The sequence below is a fragment of the Sesamum indicum genome, linkage group LG8 (assembly GCF_026168435.1).
Source record: "Sesamum indicum cultivar Baizhima isolate 11 linkage group LG8, ASM2616843v1, whole genome shotgun sequence".
Taxonomy (NCBI): domain Eukaryota; kingdom Viridiplantae; phylum Streptophyta; class Magnoliopsida; order Lamiales; family Pedaliaceae; genus Sesamum; species Sesamum indicum.
The window spans coordinates 13,534,993-13,537,763 of NC_142664.1; the positions used below are offsets into that span (position 1 = coordinate 13,534,993).

Here is a 2,771-nt window from a genome sequence, read left to right on the forward strand (position 1 = left end):
ATCACATGAGGGAGGAGCAGACAGTGACTCGTGACACTACTTCTATACCACCTCGGCTACCACCTACACTTGATCGGGAGATGCGTAGACCATCACCAACCCGAGTGGTAGAAAAGCAAAGAGAGGGCCAGGAGTCTCCTAGAGCTGACACGCGCCCAAATCGTGAGGAGAGGGGCAAGGCACTTGTTATATATAATACTTTTGATGCACTACACCTACTAGATGATACAGATGAGTTGTCTCGGGGTCCTAAGTCTAGCAGCCCCAAACCCGATGATCCATGTTGAACGCAGCAATATGGAATGTTCGTGGCCTGAACAAAAGAGATCATCAGCTGGCAGTAAAAGACATCGTTGCTGAGTTCAGGTTACATTTTCTCGGTCTCCTTGAAACTCGTGTTCGTATCAATAATGTAGCTCAAATTCAATCATTTTTATTACCCCATTGGAAATGGTTTGTGGATTATGGATCTTCTGGTACTCGGGTATGGATCGCTTGGGATGCTAATTTCATCGATGTTGTTGTGATTGAAAGCGGTACACAATTTATGCATTGTCTTATTAATATCCATGCACTTCATGAGTCAGTTGCTATTACAGTTATTTATGGGGCTACTGAGATGGCCGACAGGAGGGAGCTATGGAGGTCCCTGGAGACAATTTCCTTGCACTGTGTTGATGTACCGTGGCTGGTTGGAGGGGATTTCAATGCAGTGCGAGATATTAGCGAAATATGTGGTGCATCAGGTGACATTCGAATGGCAATGGATGAGTTTAATATTTGTATCCAGAATGTAGGATTACTACCATTACCCATGCAGGGCGAATGGTACACGTGGCATAACTGCAGTGTGAGCCCACGGAATCCTTGGAAAAGACTAGATCGAATGTTGATTAATGATAGATGGATGGCACGGTTCCCAAACTCATTTTACTCTAGCCTCACCCCACGCACTTCAGATAACTCACCGTTGGTGCTTTACGGGGATAGACAACAGCAGCTTGGAGGTATGTCTCGTTTTGATAATTACCTCACTCTCTCACCAGATTTTATCCCCGGTGTGCAGCGTGTTTGGCAACACAACATTATTGGGGTGCCTATGTATGTGGTAACACGAAAACTCAAAGCATTGAAAGCGGTTTTTCGAGAGCAAAGGAGGAAAAAGGGGGACTTAACACACAATGTACAACTGGAAAAAGGGTTTCTTGAGATGGCGCAAACACTTGTTAGCTCAAACAGACGAGATGAGTTATTCTTACAGCTGGAACACTGCTGTCGGATAGTGTTGGCTAAAGCGGTCAAACTTGAACAGGTCATGCTCAGACAACGAGCGAAAATACAGTGGATGAAGGGGGGTGATCAGTGTTCCCAGGTGTTTTTTCGTAAGATTGCTCAAAGGAGATCGGCGAGGAGAATTTTACAAATTACAGATGGTCAAGGAGTAACCCATATGGACCCGGGAGAGGTAACCAATGAATTTGTCTCCTACTGCCAAAATCTCCTAGGAGGGAAAAGACGATGAGATGTGATAGATATTCGGTTCCTACGACCTTGGGCCAGACATCTACTAAATGAGGAGGACACTAGCTCTCTATTATTGCCATTCACCCCAGCTGATGTTAAGTGGGCTGTTTTTGATATAGCTGAGGATAAAGCGCCGGGACCGGATGGTTACTCCTCGGATTTTTTCAAAGCTGCATGGCCAATATGGGTTAGGAGGTTACTTCGGCAGTGTTGGATTTCTTTACCACTGGCCGAATTCTAAAAGAGATCAATACCACATTGTTGGCGCTCATACCAAAGGTACATTCCCCAATGTCTGTTAGTGATTTTCGTCCTATTTCCTGCTGCAACGTATTGTATAAGATAATTGCCAACCTCCTTGTCCAAAGGTTGAGTGAGGTACTGGACAAGCTTATTAGTCCGTGCCAAGCAGCATTTGTCCCCGGCAGAAGCATAGGAGACAACATCATGTTGGCACAGGAACTTTTCACGAGATATAACCAGGCCCGTTTACCTCCTCGATGTGCCTTAAAGGTTGACATACGGAAGGCATATGACACTATGGAGTGGGACTTCCTACTCGCTGTTCTAGAGTTATTTGGTTTTCCAACTACTTTCAAAAGTTGGATCGAGGCATGTGTCACAACGCCTTCTTTTTCTGTTGGACTGAATGGGAAGCCCCATGGTTTCTTTATGGGTGCGAGAGGGCTTCGTCAAGGGGACCCTTTATCACCATACTTATTTGTGCTTGTGATGGAGGTCTTACACCTGGGTTTATTACAGTTGATTGACCAGGATGAGCTCTTTTCTTTCCATTGGAAATGTGATACAGCTCGGATTTTTCTGTTGGGGTTTACTGATGACTTGTTGTTATTCTGTCGTGCTGATGTGGACTCTATTGGTCCTTAAGACAGGATTGGACCGATTTGCCGAGTGGTCGGGCCTCAGACTTAACATTCAGAAAAGTCACCTTATTATTTCGAGGTCAGCACAGGGTTTACGGGAGGAAATGCTGGCAGTACTTGGATTCCAAGAAGGACTTCTGCCAATGAGATATTTGGGAATTCCTCTTTTATCCTCCAGATTATCGATTGCTGATTGTCGTCCATTATTGTTGAAAATGGATAAACGTATTTCTGGTTGGGAGGGTTTGGCACTCTCATATGCCGGTAGAGTACAAATTATAAAATCTGTACTGATGTTGGTGAGCTTATACTGGACTTCGGCTTTCATTTTGCCAAAGAAAGTTACATACGAAATTGAAAAGA

General features: G+C 44.6%; 1 protein-coding gene across 1 annotated transcript; it reads left to right on the forward strand.

The window, feature by feature from the left end:
• Positions 1–619: 619 nt before the first annotated feature.
• On the forward strand, positions 620–2,412 carry LOC105179454 (uncharacterized). Its single transcript, XM_011103072.2, has 2 exons — positions 620–1,372; positions 1,867–2,412. The coding sequence occupies exons 1-2, from the start codon at positions 620–622 to the stop codon at positions 2,410–2,412; spliced, it is 1,299 nt and encodes a 432-aa protein (XP_011101374.2).
• The last annotated feature ends 359 nt before the right edge of the window (positions 2,413–2,771 follow it).